The 20,673-nt window shown below is 41.0% G+C and overlaps 3 protein-coding genes across 3 annotated transcripts; all 3 read left to right on the top strand.

The window, feature by feature from the left end:
- The first annotated feature begins 2,872 nt into the window (after positions 1-2,872).
- On the top strand, positions 2,873-5,776 carry LOC148331885 (lecithin retinol acyltransferase-like). Its single transcript, XM_088303121.1, has 2 exons — positions 2,873-3,436; positions 5,536-5,776. Exons 1-2 carry the CDS (start codon positions 2,873-2,875, stop codon positions 5,686-5,688), a joined length of 717 nt encoding a protein of 238 aa, XP_088159247.1. The 3' UTR covers positions 5,689-5,776.
- A 1,667-nt stretch (positions 5,777-7,443) lies between these two features.
- On the top strand, positions 7,444-10,339 carry LOC148331884 (lecithin retinol acyltransferase-like). Its single transcript, XM_088302794.1, has 2 exons — positions 7,444-7,935; positions 8,930-10,339. The coding sequence occupies exons 1-2, from the start codon at positions 7,444-7,446 to the stop codon at positions 9,083-9,085; spliced, it is 648 nt and encodes a 215-aa protein (XP_088158920.1). The 3' UTR covers positions 9,086-10,339.
- Positions 10,340-15,354: 5,015 nt separating this feature from the next.
- Positions 15,355-18,649, top strand: LOC148331883 (neuropeptide Y receptor type 2-like). The gene is made up of 2 exons (XM_088302297.1): positions 15,355-16,062; positions 18,308-18,649. The coding sequence occupies exons 1-2, from the start codon at positions 15,355-15,357 to the stop codon at positions 18,647-18,649; spliced, it is 1,050 nt and encodes a 349-aa protein (XP_088158423.1).
- Positions 18,650-20,673: the final 2,024 nt, after the last annotated feature.

The raw sequence follows: 20,673 nt of genomic DNA, 5'->3' as shown, positions 1-20,673 counted from the left end.
ACAATGACAGGTGTAGGCAAATCATTAGTCAACATGTCCACCAGGATCACGGTGTCACATTAAAACAAAAATGATTAAACAACAGCAAAATGAAAAGCATACTCGCATAAAATTAAACAATAACGAAGATTGAAGAACGATAATTGACAATCAACATGCATTTTAAATGCTATTTACTTCTGTAGTGCTGCAAAGTATGGTGGGAGTGCATCACCTCCCAGCAACCTCTATAATATTATAAACACGCTTTTTAACCCCCGAAACAACGCCGAACACAGCTATAGTTACCGAGCATACCGGAACCTTTCTCAGACTCTGGTTGTCACGCGAGGCAAATTCACAGATGAGCTCAGACTCTTGTAGCGATGACTCAATTCGTTGCACTTTTGTCCCTGTGCTCAGATGAAAAGCAACTTAAGCTGCTTATTTTGGCTCTCAATTACTTCTTCACACAACTGTCGCGGCCGTGTTTTTGCACACTCGTGCACGCTTTCGCTCTCGTTCTCTCTCTCGCTCTCTTGCTCTCAGTTCAAGGGCCAGTACTCGCAACATATACACGCGGAACTTGACCCGTTTAGGGACGATTAAAGGGACGGACAAAAACCCACTTCCATCCGTGCTTATACCGTTCTTTTTTTTTAAAAAAAAACCTTCCTGTTCTCTATTCTCCCTCCCAAAAATGGGTGTCCGTCCGGGATGGTTGTACGGACCGTTCCGCCCCTGGGACGAAAAAAAAAAAAATTATGTATTGATTATGGTTATGGGTAGGGGGTTGGTATTATCTGTTCAACAAGTATCTTTGGCTTACAAAATGAGGTAAAATATTTGCTTACATTCATAATATCGATCTATTTAGCACAAGAAGACAAACCATTGAAAAGCCTTTTTTCCATGTTTTTCTTTTTAGAAAAGCTCTCATATGTGAAGAAAAGGCAATCTTTTCTGAGCGAGGAAAGCAATGTGACACCCTGTAAACATAAAAGTGTTCTGAGTGAGTGCAGATGTCCAAGACTGGGAATTCTTTTATCACGTCTGTGGAAATACAATTGCATATTTCATTCAGTTTACTTGCAAATACTTCACTTGCAGTCTGAGTAGCTGGCACACATACAGTCGGATTTTAGAGATACAGAAAAGGTCATTGGATTGGAAAATATATATACATATGTACATGCATGGAAATTCCTCAGATTAATTCTGCAGGAGCATTTACGGATTTGGGTGGAAGCTAGTGTTATTTGGTAACATTACTGTGGGCCAAAGTAAACAGGTTAAGTAGTTAACAAAAGCAAGTGAACTAAATTCAAAAACATTTTTGCTATTGAGATAAAACTGATTACATGAGTTTTCAGGGTTCATTTGAAATGTATTGCCGTATTTTATCACGGATTATGCACATGCGCAAGTCAATAACCAAGAATCAAAAACATGCGAAGAAGTTTGAACTTATTTGCCAGTAGTGTCAAGTAATGAAGTACAATTACCGTGTTTCCATTTTGGGTATCTATATTTTCATCTTCCATTCTTATGCAAATACTTGTAGCACTTTTTACTCCTTACACACACAAAAAAATCCTCATTATGATTTAATTTCAGATGTGTTCATTGCAATTTATCATTGTTCAAAACACCAATCTGGTTAAAATCGCGCTACATATAACATAGCGACACACTTTTCGTTTGCACGTGAGGCATTGCACTTGCACATGAAACAAATGAACAATTCAATGAGAATTCAAAAATAGAAACGTATAACTTTGCCAGTAAGATGTGCGGCTGTCCTAACTGGTTGATTGCCAGAAAAGCCAGACAACCAATTTCACCTTCCTGGTTGTACTTGGAGGAGTTATTGTAAAACAACTCAACTCAAATGCAAACTGAACTGAAGTGCCAGCACCTAATTGCTTTCAAAAAATTTACGTCAAACTTAAAAAAAAGCACATTGCGGTAAGCTGAAAAGGCATCATCAAGGGTGTTGAGGACACCAGACTTAATTCGACTTCAAACATATGTGAGAATATGAGTTTAATATATTGCTACATAGCTAATAGTACATGTACTAAGTTTGCTATGAATGGGTACGTAGGCGATTCCGCCACAGTTTGAAGGCAAGCAACATCTTACATCTTTGGCCGTCACATATTCCAAATTTGGGCGAACACTACTTACCTGCCAATGAAGGTTAGTGAAGGCATGCCATTGAAGTCGGTCAAGTCAAACATTTTGGGCTGGGTGGATTCATCTGATTAATTATCATTTCATGAACGCAACATTAATCTGAAAACCATCTTTCGACTATTACACAACATAATGAAAAGAAAATGTTGGACTCGACTTTGCCTTGAATGCACTTTTTTTCACCTCTGCGTTACTTTAGCTTTTATACTTTAAGTAGTATTAAAACTAATAATTTTACTTAGGTTAAAATCTGGTTGATACTTCAAATGGTAATAAATGATTTTAAAATCCCAATAGCTATACTCCTACTTGAGTAATAAATGTGAATACATTTGAGCCCTTTGAAACAAGCACGGTTAGACCCTGCAACATGTAATTGTCCGCTTTCATTATTCTTTTGCCTAATTACAACCATCCTTGTCAATCTGCCCCAGATGGAGAAATGGAATATTCCGAAATTATACTTTTTTACTTATTGGTAGGGGGCCGAGGTGGGGTTACATTTGTGCAAGAATCAAGCCAAACGTGACTTTTATGCTTGAATCGTATTTGTGAGCATGTGCTTGCAAATTCCCAACAAACAAACAAACACACGTGATGAAAAGCGTCTTGGTGGGCTGGATGTGAAGGGGGGCTACTCCTCCTCGTTCCTAATAAAAGGAGCTCATCCGAAGCAATGTGAGCGAGAGTCACCATGATCAACTTATTCGCCTTCCTTGTGGAGAAACTTGCCCTCCTCTGCAAGCTCAAAGTGCTTGTTTTCGGTTCCGCGCATGCGCACGAGCGTGCCACTCAACTCCGGGGACCCTCATCACCAGCACCTCCACTTCTCCGGCGGGGCGACCTCCTTGAGGTACCCCGCACACTCTTCACCCACTTTGGCGTCTACTTGGGCGACGACCGGGTGGCGCACCTCATCCCGGACATCCTACCGGCGTTCACCGACGATCGGCGGCGCCTGGCCACCGTGGTGACCAACGGGAGGCTGATCGCCGGATGCTTGTGCCGGCGCGCCACGGTGCGTGTGGACAGCTTGGAGGACTTCGCGTACGGCTCCCGAATCCTGGTCAACCGCGCGGATGGAGCTGGCCAGGTGGTCGGGGCGGCGAAGGGGGCCAAGGCGCTGCCCGCCGAGGAGGTGGCCAGCCGGGCGGAGGCGCTGCTGGGCAGCTTCCCGTACAGTCTGCTATGGAACAACTGCGAGCACTTCGTCACTCACTGCAGATACGGACGTGGCGCCAGCCAACAGACCGAACAGGTAACTCCGGGCGAGTCCCCCCCCCTCCCCCGCGTACACGCGAATTCGCGGACTATTTCTCAATTTCGTTTCAGTAGCCTATATATCAGGGATGAGCAAACTTTTTGATTGGCGGGCCACAATGGGTTCTAAAATTTCACAGCGGGCCGGACCAGGAGCAGATGGATGGAGTATTTTGGTCACCTCACCTCATCTGAGAAAAAAAATACATTTAATTTGAAATAAAAGTAAACAAAAGCATTACAACAATATATATGTCTTTGAAAAACCACAGAATTTAGAAAATAAAACATTAACAAGGTTTATTCATGTAATTTTTTTCACGTTCGGCGGGCCGGATGAAAGGGTTTAACAAGCCGCATGTGGCCCCAGGGCCGTAGTTTGCCCACGCCTGCTATATATTAAGATAGTCGTTTTTCTCTCTCCATTTTCACATATATTGATTGTTCAGTAGCGGTTTGAAAGAATTTGGGGGGGGTTCAGATATTTTTACCCCCCCCTAATGCATTTTAATGTGCCTTAATTATACGCAGATATTTGCTCTTCGAAGGCCAATGAGCTGTGAAAAATAAAGTGTTCAATATTTTATTTAATTTAGCCTACTTTTTTTTAATGAAAATCCTCATTGCCCTTTATTGTTATGATCTCAGCCTACAACAAGATTTTAGACTTTACGCAAATCTGATCAGATCGGCAGACAGTTTGCATTTCATGTGATGGGTTGTAATGACATCAGGTGCCAATTTATATATGACTCCTTTGATCAGATAAGCAAAATAAGACATAACAACAGAATTTTTCTCTTTTTTTGTGATGGGAATTATGAATCTCTCTTATGTCTCGTGCACTACACTACAAACAGCACCCTCGCATACATATTTTTACGTTTTGGGGGGCAACAACCACATTTTCTTGTTTGAAAATATACATTCTAAGCTTGGATAATGGATGGGTGGACTTATTCCATTATATTATATTGGAGGTTTAATTTGTGAGGGTATACCTTCCTCCACCCCTGATTTACCCAATACCTCTCTCTCTCTCTCTCTCTCTCTCTATATATATATATATATATATATATATATATATATATATATATATATATATATATATATATATATATATATATATATATATATTGTAAATATATTTATATATTGTAAATATATTTTAGATTATCAAATAAAGTGCTGGAAGGGCTTACCTGGGGCCTCACAGATTTCTGAGGGGGCAATAGCCCCTCTAGCCCCAGTGTATAGCGCCATCCCTGGTGGTCCATCTTTACGTGGCCGACCAGTAAGCACTGATGAAAAATGGCTCACTCCATCATTTAAGACGCCGATCCCCTGCTCAACAGTATTGCGCTTTATTGAAACAGACAAGGGGAACCCAAGTCTACAAATGCATTTGCAAAAAGTTCTATATGCCCCAAATAGTGTAAACACCGTACACTGATTAATATTATGTTGTTGAATCAAGCAGATGAATCCATCCATGGTCATGAGACATTCACAATGCGCGCCCGAGAACACTTTGGCATCAATTTCAGTCGACAGGAGAGGGTGGCATATCATTATTTGATGAAGTGATAAAGCCATATATTTATAAGGATTTATTGACTGTTAAAAACTCTAATTGAAGAGGATAAACAAACGGTCTTTCATATTATTTCATTTATTAAGCATACACCTAAATTACAAGACTAAAATATTTATGTATAATAAATCTGATATTATTGTAATACAAATGAATGTATTGCTCCAGCACCCCCCGCGACCCTTGTGAGGAGAAGCGGTACAGATAATGGATGGATGGATGCTTTTATTTGTTCCAAAATACACGGGAAGGGCGCCATGAAATAATAACCGCATATTTATTCACAAATCACAATATTGAGAGGAAAAAACACATCTCAATGAGATTATTTTTCAAACTTGTTCAGCCCTTCTAGGAACTATGTTGAAGTGAGTTGAGGATCTTCAATTAGACAAAAACAATGCTTTGCCACCCTCTCGTGGTGTCCTGGTGGCAAGGAATTATGTTGAAACGAGTAGTATTCTATTATTAACAAGCATTTATGTTTTATGTTCCTTCTCTAGTTTTGCGAGTGCATAAAATGGGTGATCAGAGATCGACGCAGCATCCTGGTGACGGGAATTCTGGGAATCGTCTCCATGCTCTTTGGCGGCATGGCCACCTCCAATACATTACCCACAATTCTTATCCCCTTCACTCTGTGGATGGCCGGTTAATTCCCGTTGACTCTTAGCCAATGTTTGGAGTTGACCAAGTGCCTTTTGAAGTGTCTCATGTCCTTCTCTTTCCCCCTCTAATGACAATAACTGGTTTATTTCACTAAAGTCTTTTTTTTTTAGTCGTGTAAAAAAGTGTAAATAATAAAAATGTTATTTTTTATGATTGTTGATATGTGTGTGTTTTGTAAACAAAGAAAAGTTGTCTTTAGCAAATCTTGCTGCATTTTCATAAACATCAATTAAGACTTCAGGTGACCTGACCGATTTGTTCTCTAACATCAAAGGCAATTATACATCGATGGACATTTTTTTTTTAATTTTGTGGTACGTCTTTCCACAAACGTCAAAGACATTTCAGCGTCGAAAAACTTTAACATCCCCATTTTTGACACTTCAACAATCTCAAATCCATATTTTGTTGCACATCAAATACAATTTGGTCCTCATTAAACTTAATGTACATGTTTTGACGACTTTCTGGATGACTTAAAGGTGCTGAGTCACGATGGCAAGAGTTCAACAACCAAAGCGGTTTATCGATTGGCTAACTAATGTTGACCCTTTCCCAATGAGGATTTGTTTATAATAACTTAAAACCTTGAAAAGTATTCCCCCCACCCAAAAAAGAAAATTGCATACGTATTGTTTTAATTTTTGTGGACTTCAAAGACAATTTTGTAACGATAATTTAGGGTTGAAAAAAACAAATGTGTATCAAGACTTTAATGAATCTAGTGTGCTTTTTTTTTTTTTAAATTAACAACAAATCAGAGTAGGTAAGCTACAAACAAAAACAACGTTTTCTATGGAAAACTTAACGTATTTGTTTTCCAAAACATCAAGACACACTGGTCTTTACCAAGCATAATGAACATATTTTCAGAAACATCCGTCATTTTCATCTTAAACAACCCAAATCTACGTTTTTTGGGGGGTTTTTTAACATCAATGCCGGTCAAGAGTCTTAGACAAACCTAATAGACGTTTTTGTACGCAGAGAATATTTTAACTTGAAAAAACAACATACCAATTTTCCTTAAACATCTAAAATAAGGTTGTCACGAAGAAACCTAACGTACGCTTTCCTGAAGACTGAAGACATACATTTTCAACAAATCCCAAATTTTCAGAAAAATGACTGACAGTCAACAGTCTTCGATGAACAGTTTTTTTTCAAGAACTTTAATGTTGTCAGCCTCTTTAAATAATGTCCTAAATCATGCTTTCACTCCTACACAACCCCAAAAAGAAATTTCTTAACTTCCCTTAGCTAAAATTGGCTTAATCCTGAGTTAAACGAATAATTTCATTATTTTATTCCGCCTGGGATGAAGTTGTTAAAAAACGACACGTTCTTTTGACATAAGTAAACATCTATTCCTCAACAAACGTTCAAATGTTGAATGAACCCCAACCTGCTTTCTTTGACATCGACTTGAATATTTATAAGCATTTCTAGATGACTCAAGTTCTTAAAATGCTGAGGGAGTTTACCAACAAAAGCGGTTTATTTGCCGGTTACCCCATGCTGACCTTTTTCAGAATGAGGCTTTGCGCCTGACGCGGACCCTCGACCTTAATTCCCTACAAATGAATCCCCAATTTCACATTCCAGACCGGCCACACAGTTCTTAGAGAAAGCGCTTTTCTTTCCAGTCCTGCTGGGATGTCGGCCAATCGCTAATCCCGACCAAGCCCACCTTGCGACGCAATAAAAGCGCTCAGGTGTGGGCTCGCGCTCACATGCCCACCATGTTCCTCTACCAGCTCCTCAGCTTCTTCTTCGCCACCTCCAAGAAGGAGGAGGACCCCGCCTGCGGGTATGACTTGTCCCAGTACAAGCGGGGCGACCTCCTGGAGGTGCCCCGGACCCTCTTCACGCACTTTGGCATCTACCTGGGTGACGGCCGGGTCGCCCACCTCATCCCAGACATCCTCCCAGTCATCACGCGCAACAAGGCGGCCGTGGCCAAGATGGTGACCAACAACCGCTTGCTCCTGGGCGTGGTGGCCAAGGTGGCCAGCGTGCGAGTGGACACGCTGCGGGACTTTGCGTACGGGTCCCAGGTGTTGGTGAACCGAATGGACAGCGTGTGCAAGCAGCCGCCACTGGACACCGATGAGGTGGCCAGGAGGGCCGAGTTGCTGCTGGGAGCGGTCGCCTACAGCCTGCTGTGGTACAACTGCGAACACTACGTCATGTACTGCCGATACGGCATGGCCATCAGCTACCAGACATACCAGGTACCGCAGACGCAAACCATCGCATTGATTGTCTTTGTCAGGTACAACAAAGATTAGCCTGGAGTAGTTATGAATTTGTCATTATCATGAGTTTTTATTTATTTTTAACATTCTTTTTAATTAATTAGTTTTCATTAGTTCATAGAGCAGGTTTGATAGTTTTTATTAGTTATTTTTAAATGCTTTGTTTCCCTCAGCTGTTATTAGTTTTAGTTTACATATGTTTTTGTTGGTTTTAGTCTTAGTTTTTAAGAGAAGTTTTCAATGCACCAAAAGGCCAATTTAGTAACCGACTAACCTAATGATCGTAGACAGCAATAATTTTTTTATTTGTATTATTCTAACGTTATCAGTGTAAATCTATGAAAATAATGTTTTTGAGATTCGACCAACCTAAACATTGCTTCAATAAACATAAAGATCTTTTTCCACATATTTTTCAAATATATATAAGAAGTAAAGTAGTATTTAATATTCAACAAAACCAGCATACAATTTGTAAACGCTGAAGAGAACTGAGTCTTGTATTGTCTTTTATAACCCAATACGAGAGAGAATTTTGCTTTTCTGAACTTGACATAAGTATGAATGTAAAATAGTTTATTATAAAGCTAGGTGACAATGAAGTTTCAAACTAATTTAACTTATTCTGTTTTGTCAACATCAAAAACCCAATTTGGAATCGTAAAGTGAACTTTTTTTAAAAACATGAATGACAACTTGGAGTACTCAGTGAACATGTTTTTAGGCTCACTTGACAAATGAGCATTAATGTTCATGTTTATGCGGATTTCTTGTTCGACAATTCTTACCAGTTGTGTTGTTGCTTCAGGGAGGTCACATGGAAAAGATGAAGGATAAAGTCGAGTCCCACTTTAAATTCCGCTGTTGACTCGAGCACAGGGTGTGAAAAGTGATCATTGGAAGTTGAGCTGCTCCGAAAACCAGCATGCATGTGACTGTTGCTTGTATTCTGCTTTGTTTTTTTTCTCAGTTCTGCACGACGGTGCGTAAGATCGTGTGCAGCCGTACCAGCTCGTATATTACGGCCTTGTGCGGCGCAATCGTCCTGCTTTACCTCGGCTGTGCCACCCCCATCTCCCTTTTGGGCACACTGTTGCTGTCCTTCACCATCTGGATGGCAGCCTAGACAGGCCTGAGCAAAAAAACGCTCATTCAAAAGCACTAGCTGGATTACACCAAGAAAAAAAAAAAAAAGTATGAGAAAGTATTTTGTAGCCGTGTGTGAAGTTAGAAAAATTTCATCCAATTGACCTGAAATTGGGTGTTGGGTGGACATGTCAGTCATAACTGGATGCATTAAGAAGACTCATAGAACCATGATCGAAATAGAACAGGAATTCAAACATTGTGTTTGTAGCGACCATTTTGGTGGTGGGGGGAGCCTGCAAAAATTGAAAAAAAGGTAACACCAGGCTCTAGTTTATATATACACATATATATATATATATATATATATATATATATATATATATATATATATTATCCGAGCCGCTTCCCTTCACAAGGGTTGCGGGGGTGCTGGAGCCTATCCCATCTTTCTTCGGGCAGTAGGCGGGGGACACCCTGAACTGGTTGCCAGCCAACCGCAGGGCACAAATAGACGAACAACCATCCGCACTCACACTCATACCTAGGGGCAATTTAGAGTGTCCAATCAAGCTGCCATGCATGTTTTTGGAATGTGGGAGGAAACCGGAGTACCCGGAGGAAACCCACACAGGCACGGGGAGAACATGCAAACTCCACACAGGAACGGATCATTGCACCTACTGTAATTACATACATATAAATATAAATATATTCATACACACACACACATACATTCATACATAGAAATAAAAAGGTTACAATATTTTTTTTAAATAAACTTTAACCATTGACCATGGTTAAAACAGAAATATATTTTTATTTGAACCTATATGTGTTACAATATTTTGAATGAATAGGAATATTTTTTCATTTATATCAATCAATATACAACAATAAATACTGATTTTTACATGAATCTATGTCAAAATAAATGACATCTATTTTATAAGCAACAATATAAAGTTTACAAAAAAACTAATTTTGGTGTTTAGCGCCACCTGTTGCTTCATTTGTAAAGTAATGTATATACGCTGTAAGATACTTTGTTCCCCCCTCATTATTTTATTCATTGTCCAAATCAAAAGACAAGGGTTAGAGTACCACCTGCTGGCTCAATGTGTTCCTGATTGCCTGAAGTTGCGTTTTTATGTGGATTTTTTTTTTTCATGATTGAAGATTATGATGACGCACATTGTGGCGAGATAAATCTTGTCGTCCCTACGCTACTCTTTCGATGTATAACGTCATGGAAGTTGTTTTGGGGCCATTAAAAAACATTTCTACATGCCTATCTTGATTTGTCTTGGTTTATGCTAAACATGTGAATTTGCACTCAGCTAAATATTAATGCGGAAGAAAAGTATATAGTCTGTGTTTCTCTGTTACTCTCTCTCTCTCTCCCACAAATATATAAATTATTCTTTGTATATTTTATTCACGCTTATTTTATTTTAAAAGATATACAAATAAATACCTTTGAACTCCTGCAACCCCTTGCCACCTCCCCACTAAAAGTGCGGCCCTTTTTTTTCGTTTGTTGGTTTTGTGAGGGGGTGAGGTCAATTGGAGGTGCTGAGCATTTTCAAGCAGCTTGTATGTATGATATATATATATATATATATATATATATATATATATATATATATATTTACAATGTACATTAGGTATTAACTTATTGGATGGCAGCCATTGGTAGCTCAGCCACTTTTTAGACGATTTTGACCAATCTTCAAATATTGCGATGTAGACATTGAACCCACCAAAAGAAAGATTTGACTCTCTTCTTTCATCCCCCCAAAAAATAATAAAATCATTTATACCATTTGTCATTCTTTAGTAATCTGAAGTAAAACATGGATAATTTTAATTGAAAATCTACTTTGATGCCAATAGTTTGGACTTTTATGGCAGCTCAAATATATAACCAGTACTTTTCCTAAAGAAAATAAAAACCTTGAGCATCAAATGCACACAAAAAGCGCATTTCTCAAGTTAACGCGTGGATGCTGGCAAATGGTTGGAATATAAAAACGAGTTAATGTGAGGTGGGCATCCAGTGATGCAAAAGTCTACACACCCCTTTATGAATGCCAGCTTTTTGTTTTGTTTTTCGATAAAAGAAAGCCAACAAGACATCGGAAATTAATTTGGGGTTAATTAGCGGCCCTTTAAATGGTGGCAGATGTCTGCTGACTACCATGGACCCTGAGTTTTGATTTCAAGTAAGTGACATGACAGGGCTTCAATGAGCTTTGAATCTGTCTCACCGTAGTGGAGTGACGTAAAAGCGAGGTATAAAAACCCGCAGGGAGGTATTGATTGAGGTGAGGCCAGGCTGCAAGTTTATCGACGTGCAGGTGGCCATGGTGACCCCTCTAAAACATTTCTGCCTTGTATTTCTTACTCAGTGGCCATGGAATCTGCCCGGCGCTTTTTTTAAATATTTTTTTTTCTCCTTCTTAGTAAGCAAGTAACAGAGTTCAGCTAATTTTCCCACATGTATGTTATTCATCTGTATCTGTTTGTTTGTGGTTTTGTTCCCTAAGTGCCAGGCCTCCGAGGATGCCAGGCTGGAAGCTTTCCCACAGTTGAGGCGGTGCGAAAGGATGCTGTCCAAAATCAAATGACAGATGTTCTTGTTTACTGGCAAAATGTTACACGTTACAATTTTTAGACCCCAAAATGGGACTCTTTTCTCTTAATGGTTACATTTAATAATGTATTTTATAATTTATTTATCGATTGTAATCATGATTAGAACTCGTCTTTTTTTATTATCATCCATCTAATCATTATCATAATGAATGTATAATGTATATTTATTAATTGCAACATTATCATGCATTATACTATTGAAGTTTTGTGTTGGTGGCGATTTATTCTGCACGTGACTTGCCGGAAGCTGTAAATACAGTCAAAGGAGGACACTCACACTAACCAGGTGGCTGTGATGTTGTAACGCCTCCAAATTGCCTTCCCTTTTGATGAGCTCATCAGCATTCATGAAAAAGACTCTAGATTAACAGAGACGTAAACATGCGCTTTGAAGTAATTTCTTTTTTAAATCAAATTGCATTTTAATTGCCGGACTGTATAAATAAACGTGCTGATTAAAACATTTCAAAGATGACTACAAGCCTTCTCATTAATGTCGCATCATGCAATCTTGGGAAAAGACATCATTACATAATACCCATCCATGTATATATGACGTTTTTCCAGACAAAAGTGTTCCAGCGACCTTGGGTCCTGTGGTGGGAGTGTTTCAGAGTGGACAGATGGCACAGGCCAATAATCGATGTTCTCTTTAATAGATTGAGATCAATTCGTGATCAGTATGGATTGAGACCTTTTCTTTTACACAGTGCAGTAAAGTGGAAATATTTGGGAGCTCATTATAAATCCAAATTATCCATCAAAGCGGACAGCGATCAGAGCTTCGTTTGTCTCTCATGTTGACATACGTTTTTCTTGAAACAGGAATTTCGAAAATGCAGTATTTCATTCTTCATGTTATTTCCATGTGCACATTATGTCCACATGCAGAAAATGAATAATATGAGGGAGAACAGAACTGCAAGCTTAAAATTAGAAGGTTGTATATCCGTGCATTAAGTCGTCTTTGAAAGGGCCAAGGAGTCACATGTGCTACTTTAAATGTCCTCTGAATTACTTGTAATGAATGAAATCATGGAGGAATTATGACTACATGAAGGGAAGGATGCCCGAGCCACCTCACCTGGCTCCTCTCAATGTGCAGGAGCAGCAGCTCGAATCTGAGTGCCTCTCGGCTTCTCACCCTATCTCTAAGGGAGAGCGCAGATACGCTGCAGAGGAAACTCATTCCCGCTGCTTGTATCCGAGGTCTTGTTCTTTCGGGCATGACCGACAGCTCGTGACCATTGGTGAGGGTAGGAACGTAGATTGACCGGTAAATCGAGAGCTTTGCCTTTCAGCTTAGCTCTTCTTTACCACAACAAACCGATACAACAGTCCTCATCACAGCAGACACTGCACCAATTCGCTTGTCAATCTCACGCTCCATCCCTCACTCGTCATGAAGACTCCAAGATACTTGAACTCCTGCACTTGGGGAAGGATCTCATCCCTGGCCCGGAGAGGGCACTCTCCCCTGTTTTGACTGAGAAACATGGTCTCAGATTTGGAAGTGTTGATCTTCATCCCAACCGCTTCATACTTGGCTGCTACCGCTACAGTGAGGATCACGGCTTGTGGAAGCTAACAGTACCACATCATTTGCAAAAAGCAGAAATGCAATAATGAGGCCACCAAACCGGATCCCCTCTTTGCCTTGGCTGCACCTAGAAATACTGTTCATAAAAGTTCTGAACAAAATCTGTGACAAAAGGCAGCCTTGGCGGAGTCCAACCCTCATTGGAAACAAATCTGATTTACTGCTGGCAATGAGGACCAAGGGACTGAACAGCCCGTACTGGTGGGCATGGTACCCTGTACTCCCGGAGCACACGCACACCCCACAGAATATATATATATATATATATATATATATATATATATATATATATATATATATATATATATATATCTATATATATATATATATATTAGTGCTGTGAAAATTAAAGCATTAACTCAAGATTAATTTAAAATCAGTTTTATTTATTGAATTATTTATTTTTAGCATATCTTGCAAAGCCAAATTCAAACACTGTACCACATTAGCTGAACAACTTTAGCACATCACCTCAGAACAAAACACCCTGCTTAAGTTACCACTGGGCCTTTCAAACCAACTCTGCTGGAGTGTGGTGCATTAATTACAATATATTATTTCAATAAATACCCGGTAAAAGCTTCAAACAAAATAGTAGTTGAAAAAAAGGCGATTAATTCGTTAAAAAATTTAATCGCCTGACAGCACTAATATATATATATAATATATATATATATATATATATATATATATATATATATATATATATATATATATATATATATGTATATGTGTGTGTGTGTGTGTGTGTCTGTCATGTAACGCCTCAACCTGCATCATGCATCCCGTGTGGCGGGTGATGGTGGGGGCTGAGACATGCAGTTAGAGCTCGTCACATTTTCTTGCTGCTCATCAGTGGAGATAAAGCTTTGACTCTGCTTTTCGTCTTCTTTCATCCTTATCATCATCATCTTCACTTGCGGGTGGACTCGGACAGAAAAAAAGTACTCAACGTCAACTTCTTGAAATTGAGGAGGTAAGACTTAAAAAAATACAAATCCCGACCTTTTGGATTTTTTTAATCAGAGTGGATAATACATGTGCTGTGTTATTGGCAAAGTGTATGTATAGAACATGATGTCATTCAACCGTGCCTTCCTCATTGGTATTTTTCAAAAATAACTCGCTTTTATTGGCAGTGTGAAAGGGGCGACGCTGATGAAATAAACAGTCAGGATGTTTCTGATTCTCGCTTTGGATGTGAGCGGTCCCGTGTTGAAATCCCCACTAATTGCTGCCTTCTGAATCGGCTCCTCAGCCCATTTCACAAAAGGTTTTTACAGTAATAAGTTCATAGAAGTCGCCTCTGCCAGAGGCTGTGCGCTGCCATGAAATTGTGTTGACTGGCAGAGCGGTTGCCCTGGTGAAAAATTGGGATTGAGGAACCCTCGAGATTAGTGGGAATGAATGATTTTGTCGACCAATTTAGACATTCCCTAAGACATGGAACAAACAAACAGAGCAAAGTAACATCCCTTGTTTGGGGGAGTTGAAACTTGTCCACAAACAGCTGTACATGCTTAACAGCTGGAAAGGGGCTTGTAGCCCTCTTTATCTGTAGTCAAATGCTCTACCTCTACATCTGCGCTATACGCCAATCAATTGGGAGGTAGCTCGTGTTAGAGCTATGAGGCGGCCTTTGGGAAGTGTGGGGAAATTCCCATGCGGCTGGTCCAAATTCACTCAGATCAGTCATCAGTGGAAATGCTGTGACTCACTCATCATCAGTAGGTATGTATGATTTGTTCTTCGGCGTTTCAAATCCTGGCCAATCCCTTCCGAATCCTGTAACCCTAATTTAAGGAACTTCAGCGCTTCTCCAACTGTTTCTTCAAAATCGGCTCATCGGACATGTGTCATTTGCTTGCAAGTAGCAGAATATTTGCCGGTTGATGTCAACAAGTCATTCCAGATTGATACTTCTCAAACAAAGCAACTGGGTAAAATTATTTGTTGCACTTGTTCAGAATTATTACAGTCTGATGCTAAATGTCATGAAAATGTCCAATGTGGTCATTCCGCAGGTCAGCTGATGGGGTCGCCACCACACAATGGACGCTGCCAATGCAAGCGAAGCGCAGCGGCCCTCCGCTAACTGCTGCTGGGCCAGGCCGGTGCCCGCCGGCGACAAAGTCTACTCGGGCCTAGAGGACAGCACGCATCTGCCAGTCGTGCGTGTGGCGCTCATTCTGGCGTACGGCACCATCATCGCCCTGGGAGTGGTGGGCAACGCCCTGGTGATCCACGTGGTGTTCCGCTTCCGCCGCCTGCGTACCGTCACCAATTTCTTCATCGCCAATTTGGCTCTGGCCGACCTCCTGGTGGCGTCCCTGTGCTTGCCTTTCACACTGGCGTACACCCTGCATGGCGAGTGGGCGTTCGGCCGGGTGTTGTGCTTCGTCTTGCCTTGCGCTCAGGGCTCTGCCGTTCACGTGTCTACAATCACGCTCAACGTCATTGCACTGGACCGCCTACGCAGCGTGGCGCGCCGCCTGGATGGCGCACCGCGCATGTCCCGGCAGGCCTGCGCTGTCGTGGTGGCAATCACCTGGGCGGTCAGCGCGCTACTCGCTAGCCCGCTGGCCATCTTCCGCGAGTACGCCACCTTCCATCTGGCACCCGGCGAGTCCATCCGGGTGTGCGCTGAGAAATGGCCCAAAGGGGGCGGTAGCACCCCATACAGCCTTGCCATGATGCTGCTGCAGTACGGCCTGCCATTGGCTGTCAACACAGGTGCCTATGCGTGCATCTGGAGCAAGGTGAGATATTTGCAAGTTTTATACGGTGCAACTGCCCCATCTTTGGGGCCATCCACCTAGTCGCACATTTTTGGTTGAACCAATTGTTAGATTGGGCCTCTTTGGTATAGTAGGTCAAGACGGTACTTCCTGTGTGGAGTTTTGCATGTTCTCCCTGTGCAAGTGTGGGTTTTCTTTGGGTGTTCTGGTTTCTTCCCATGTTCCAAAAGAATGCTTGGTAGGTTGATTGAACACTCTAAATGGCTCCTAGATGTTCGGTTGTTTGTCAATGTTTGCCCTGCGATTGGCGGGGAACCAGTTAAGGATATTCCCCGTCCCAAGACACCTGAGATAGGCTCTGGCACGCTCGCAACTCTAGTGAAGATGTGAAGATAAGTGACTCAGATAATGGATAGACACAGATAAATAACTTGAATGCTGTTACCTCTTGTGTTTGTAAATGCTTGTAAGTGCTGCAATTTTACGACAATTAAATGCAGTCAATATTCAGGTTAAGGTAAAAATTCAGATTTCTCAGTCATTCTGAATAACCTGTTTAAATGGCTTCAGTGGACAGTTACTCGCCACATTTAAATAACCCGATTGAAATGGCGACACGTCATGATGCAATTATACGTCATCTCCACTTGTTATTGCGCTTCCTTCCTTTTTTCCTCCTCGCTCCAAAAGTGCGCTGTCGTACTTACTCTAGCTCCTGTTTTGTTTATCACTAATGCCAAACTCCGCGTGAACACGCACTTCCTGTACGACAAAGCCCAAGATTCCTTGCACTTGAGCCTGCGCAGAGTCCGTGCACTCTGGGTATTCCGAAATTCAGGTTAAAAATGGAGTAATCCAGGCATGATATTCGCAATTTTAAAAACCTGAATCAGGGCTATTGCGCGTGTTTTCAAACCCGAATGCTGCCAATATGCCAGTTTGGAAACGGGTTACTGACTGCATGTAAACAGCCACTGACACATGGGCTAGTTAGAGACGCCCCCACACTGAGAATCATGGAGGATCTCTCTGCCATCCATATCCTGGCAAAGTTCGCTCTTAACTTTTTAATCGGTGCCATGACCCGGATCTTCCTTTGTTTGCTGAAAACTCACCAATTACCTGTTTTAGTGCTCGGTCCAATATTGTTTTGGCACTATCTTGGGCATCTTGGTGCACAGGGACCATGCTGAAGTGAATGGAGGAGCTTCATTTAGTACGGCCAGTGGGTCTCAATTTTTTTTTTACACCAATTACCAACTGAAAAAACATTTTGCTCAGCCTGTACTGCCATAATGATCAACATGAATATCCATCCATTATCTGTACCACTTCTCCTCACGAGGGTTGCGGGGGGTGCTGGAGCACATCCCAGCTGTCTTCCGGCAGTAGGCGGGGGACACTTTGAACTGGTTGCCAGCCAATCGCAGGGCACACAAAGAAGAACAACAATTCGCTCTCACACTCATACCTAGGGACAATTTAGACTGCTAAATCAACCTACCATGCATGTTTTTTTTTTGGAATGTGGGAGGAAACCGGAGTACCCGGAGAAAACCTACCCTGGCACGGGGAGAACATACAAACTCCACACAGGAAGGTCGGAACCGGAACCGGAATCGAACCCACGACCTCTGCGCTGTGAGGCCATCGTGCGAACCAGTCGGCCACCGTGCCGCCCCAACATGAATATAAAGGCCAAAAAACTATAGAAGCCCATGTCTTTGTCCTGCAAAGTACATTTACAAAATTTCAGTTTTAAATTTTAGTTGTATTTGATTCTGTGATTCTTTTGCATAGAAGAGATCCAGAGTACCACAAGTAATACTCATACCACACTTTTGAGAATTATTTAGCTAAGCCACAGCCTTGTCTAATCCAAAAAATATTGTTTTGCTGCCATCGTGTAGCACCGTTTTACAAACCTAGATTAGTTGAAATCCTGACTATTAGAGGTTGAAGTAAGCCACATACACTTCTAACAAAAGTTTGGGATCTTGTTCTGGGGTGAAATTTCAGCCTGAACCCAGAATGGATTGCAATGTTGGGATATAGCCCTGCTGTAAATATATATCAAAAATCTGAAAGTAATTGACACCAATAGTTGCCTCAAGATAGGCAGGAAAACAACACTTTTGTCAATATGACTCTCTTCATTTCACATCCCCCCAAAAAACAAACAAAAAAAAAAATAAAAATAAATAAATATATATATATATATATATGTATATGATAACACCTTTATGTTTTTGTTTCCTGGAGCCAGATGAACGCCAGCCGCCTGTCACGCGCCCACCGTCGCCGCCGCAAGACCACCAAGATGCTGGTAACAGTGGTGGCCGTCTTTGCCATCAGCTGGTTGCCGTTACACGCCTTCCAACTTGCCGTGGACATTGACAGCCGCGTGGTCTACATGGACGACTTCAAGCTGCTCTTCAGCGTCTTCCACGTGGTGGCCATGTGCTCCACTTTCGTCAACCCCATCCTCTACGGCTGGATGAACAGCAACTACAGGAGCGCCTTCCGGGACGTCTGCAGCTGCTACCGGCCCTTTAGCGTCCATAAAAAGATGAAAAAAAATGGTCTCTGCCCCGGCATACAAGTCTAGCAAGTTTTAAGTCACACTTTTCCATTGGAAAGTGGTGCCGGGATAAAGAGTGTGACTGTGAGTACTGTTTTATTGTCTGTCTACAATGCTGAATCATTTGTGTTCAATCTGTTGCTTACAGGTTGAAAGCGCTGCAACGCAGATGCTAATTAGCATACGGCCAGCGAGGGCCTTTCTTAAGGCAGTTTGGTTGTTTTAAAAACACAGTGTAATTCTCTTTGTTGAATTTGGCAGATAATTTCATCTAGGAGTGTCACTAAACAGCTTGAATCCTTTTTTTCATGAAAAACGCTTTAGTATTTGCCAAATTGCTGCTTATTGTAAAGTGTGTTGCAGCGCTGGTTCTTTTAGAGCAGGTGAGGACAAAATACAGCCCGGGGGCCACATGTGGTCCGTTAAACGTTTTAATCCGGCCCGCCAAACTTGAAAAAAATTAAATGAATGAACCTTGTTAATATTTTATTTTCTAAATACTCTGGTGTGTCTAACACAGATATTTTGTTGTAATGCATTTGTTCATTTTCATTTAAAATTAAACATGTTTTTTTTCTCCGATGAGGTGAGGTTATCAAAACACTCCATGCATCTTGTCCTGGTCCGACCCCTCTGTCAAATTTTAGAACCCATTGAGGCCCACCAATCAAAAAGGTTGCCCACCCCTGTTTTAGAGCAACGAAAATGAATTTGAAATGGTGTGTCATCAAGTTTACATTTGGACCAAAGTCTATGTTGCACTTACGCTGGTCCCCGGTACTCTTGAATGATCTTCACTCAAGTGAGCCATTGATGAGATTGATTTCGACAGGAGGCCCTTCCTGTTGTCTACCCCTGATTCTGGCCCTTTAAGAGCAACAAAAAAAATACAAATAAAAAAGTCCCTATCCTATTAGACAACTTCACCAAAGTTTATGTTGGACTTTTTGAGGATCCCATGTCCTCTACAATTATATTCTAGTCGCTTAAGCACCCTACTAATTTGGATAAGTGCTTCTTCCCATCCGTTGTAGGTGCTACCACCATTTAAAGTGACACAAGTGTCCCAAAAGAAAACCAGACTACTCTTCTAACTTCATCCGGTGACCATACCAAACTGTGTAGCCAAGAATCAGTATTGATTTTGAATGACTGTTGTCTGAGATTTTCCAATTCCTTTGGTTTCGTCAATTCTGTTGTGAATAAAAAGCAAGTCAGGAGCAATCAGGAAGTAGTGCTTGTTATCGATCTGCAACTTCGAAAGTGAGGCTGCTCATTGAACATGCCGCTGCCCATCATCCTCAAGTCTTCATGAGTTCGAAAAAAAAAGGAATGATAATGATGATAATTTAGAATGATTGACAAGAAAAATGGTCAGATTGATTTGCCTCACAGTGTAAGCGGCGTTGCCACAATGGAGTGCGGCATGAATGAATGCTTCTTAATATTGGCAAACTATGAAAAAAACACACATAAAAAAATAAATAAATTAATAAATAATGCATGTGTACCTAATAATGTGGAATTCGCTGACAGCGTTATTTAGCAGCCCGGATCACACTTCCTGCTGCTTCCTTTGTGGTGGGTTTATTTTGACCCAAGTGTGTGTTTGGCAGAAGGACAAAAGGGTTGAAAGTCAAACAAACAAAAACAATAAGACGCTTGCTGTGGTCGAAGGGATAGAAGTCAAATTATGAAATTCAATTTTTTTTCGTGAGAGAGAAAGAGAGTGCACTTATATGTCCGTCTCCTGGCTCCATACTTGTGCTGCTTAATTTAATACATTTTGATTTATTTATTGGTTTTTCCTTGACTTCTTCAAACAAGCTCCTTCAGAGACACAACATCAATGACATGCTTTTCTTTCAAGTTCGGTAGAATTGAATCACATTCAGCTTGATGGATGGCTTCTAAATACGATTATATGATGACCTTCAAGTTTGGGGGGCTTACAGTCAGCCCCAATGTTGAATGGTCCTAATTTATATTTCTAACAGTGGAATGGAAATGGGGAAAAAACAAGGACATTTTTTTTTTGTTGGAATAATATA

Source organism: Idiotropiscis lumnitzeri, chromosome 8 (assembly GCF_059441095.1).
Source record: "Idiotropiscis lumnitzeri isolate Australia: NSW breed Sydney's pygmy pipehorse chromosome 8, RoL_Ilum_1.0, whole genome shotgun sequence".
In the NCBI taxonomy this organism is placed as follows: domain Eukaryota; kingdom Metazoa; phylum Chordata; class Actinopteri; order Syngnathiformes; family Syngnathidae; genus Idiotropiscis; species Idiotropiscis lumnitzeri.
The sequence above is the reverse complement of the archived record's forward strand: the minus strand, read 5'-3'. Positions and strand labels throughout refer to the sequence as shown.

Bases quoted from the DNA above. Each gene is read 5' to 3' on its own strand.
- LOC148331885 (XM_088303121.1), top strand. From the start codon at position 2,873: ATGATCAACTTATTCGCCTTCCTTGTGGAGAAACTTGCCCTCCTCTGC. The intron at 3,437-5,535 runs GTAACTCCGGGC...TTCCTTCTCTAG, and splicing joins CCAGCCAACAGACCGAACAG to TTTTGCGAGTGCATAAAATG.
- LOC148331884 (XM_088302794.1), top strand. From the start codon at position 7,444: ATGTTCCTCTACCAGCTCCTCAGCTTCTTCTTCGCCACCTCCAAGAAG. The intron at 7,936-8,929 runs GTACCGCAGACG...TTTTTTTCTCAG, and splicing joins TCAGCTACCAGACATACCAG to TTCTGCACGACGGTGCGTAA.
- LOC148331883 (XM_088302297.1), top strand. From the start codon at position 15,355: ATGGACGCTGCCAATGCAAGCGAAGCGCAGCGGCCCTCCGCTAACTGC. The intron at 16,063-18,307 runs GTGAGATATTTG...TCCTGGAGCCAG, and splicing joins ATGCGTGCATCTGGAGCAAG to ATGAACGCCAGCCGCCTGTC.